General features: G+C 53.9%; 1 protein-coding gene across 1 annotated transcript; it reads left to right on the forward strand.

Moving 5' to 3' along the window:
• Window positions 1-404: 404 nt before the first annotated feature.
• On the forward strand, window positions 405-1,621 carry LOC121963505 (transferrin receptor protein 2-like; the record flags this gene model as incomplete). The annotated part of the gene is made up of 5 exons (XM_042513791.1): window positions 405-639; window positions 721-829; window positions 909-1,151; window positions 1,238-1,377; window positions 1,446-1,621. Coding segments are annotated over 5 exons (903 nt in total), but the record flags the coding sequence as incomplete, so codon positions are not given.
• Between the last annotated feature and the right edge of the window lie 51 nt (window positions 1,622-1,672).

The following is a 1,672-nucleotide window of genomic DNA, read 5'->3' on the forward strand; positions in this document are numbered from 1 at the left end:
CTGAAAATAGTCCCCAACAGAGTGACTGTGTCCTGTTTGATGTCAGAGACTACAGCGAGCAGCTGATAGAGGAGGTCACATGATCACACTGCTGGTCTGTTGTTGAGTCTGAACATGACGTTCGGAGGATAAATCTGTTGTTCGGTTCAGTCAGCAGGAGAAAATGCTGCTAATGTACGCTCCTCCTAAGTACTAACATACATCTGTACGTTTCACACGTGTCAGATCAATCAGTGGCGGATCTGGTGGACCTGTGCCTTCAGTGTTTTTATGCAGTCATCAGAGGACGTCCTCTAGTTCTAAAAACAGATCGAACCTGATGAAGCGATGTGTGAAACCCAAAGTTCACTCCTCCTTTTTTCTGTTTGAAATGGGAAGTGTTGATGAATAACTGTTGACATGAGCGTCCTGGTGTGTGCTGGATTTTAATTTCTTTGAGTCCTCTTGGTGTTTGTACCTGAGGTTGTCCAGTCAGGTGTTTGTGTTTGTCTCCATCAGTCGAGTCAGCAGAGCCAGTCACCCTCCAGGATCCTCAGAGGGAACCAATCTGGCCTCAGAGATCCTCCGCCGCTTCAGACTGCTGCAGATGGATCACACCTGGACCGAGTCCCTGTACGCCACGCTGCAGTTCCCCCACAGGTAGAGGCTGCAGAGGTCACTCAGAGGTCACAGACAGGTGTCAGGAGTTTATTTCTCTGTTATTGGTGCGTCTGTTTGAAGGTCTCAGAGGAGCTCTCTGTGGCTGGTGGACTCTGCAGGACTGATCTCAGAGCAGATTCCTCTGAACCCGTCTGACTTCTGTCCATACAGCGCCACAGGAAGTGCCATGGTGAGACAGGAAGATGAGACGTGTTGTCACCATAGTAACCAGTAACCCATCATTACCGTCTCTCTCTCCCTCTCTGCAGGGGGGCGTGGTCTATGCCAACTACGGCCGGCCCGAGGATTTTAATTGGCTGAAGAGTGCTGGCGTGTCTGTGGTTGGCTGTGTGGTGGTGATGCGTGTTGGGGGCGGGGTCAGTTTTGCTGAGAAGGTGTGGTTGGCTGAGAGGAGCGGAGCGGGCGGAGCTTTGTTTTACCCTGACCCTGCTGACCTGCCACAGGACCCCCGACGCCTTGGCCTCAATACACACACCGCCGTGTCTGAACATGTAACGCACACACAGGAACACACACCTGTTGTATGTGTTCCTGCTCAGGACCAATCAGCATCTTCCTCTGTGTTGTCCAATCACAGGTCCACCTGGGGTCAGGTGACCCCTTCACTCCCGGCTTCCCCTCCTTCAACCACACTCAGTTCCCACCAGTCCAGTCCTCCGGCCTGCCGCTAATCCCAGCCCTGCCAATCAGCGCCACTGTAGCCGCAAAGCTGCTCAGGTGAGCCCCGCCCCCTCAGCTCACCTGCTCAGGTGTTACTGTGACCTCACTGAGTGTCTGTGTCTCAGCCAGCTGTCAGGTCCACCCTGTCCTCCGTCGTGGCGGGGTCGACTGCCGTATGTGCGCTGTGTGGTCGGTCCAGATTTCAGCTCTGGACACAGAGTCAAGATGTCGGTTCACAACGTCATGACCCCGGTCCTCCTGAACAACATCTTCTCGTCTCTGGAGGGGCGAGGCGAGCCAGGTATGTCCCTGTAAGGCAGTGTCCAAACTGTGTCCCTGTAAGGTAGTGTCC

Source organism: Plectropomus leopardus, unplaced genomic scaffold (genome assembly GCF_008729295.1).
Source record: "Plectropomus leopardus isolate mb unplaced genomic scaffold, YSFRI_Pleo_2.0 unplaced_scaffold11476, whole genome shotgun sequence".
NCBI lineage: Eukaryota > Metazoa > Chordata > Actinopteri > Perciformes > Serranidae > Plectropomus > Plectropomus leopardus.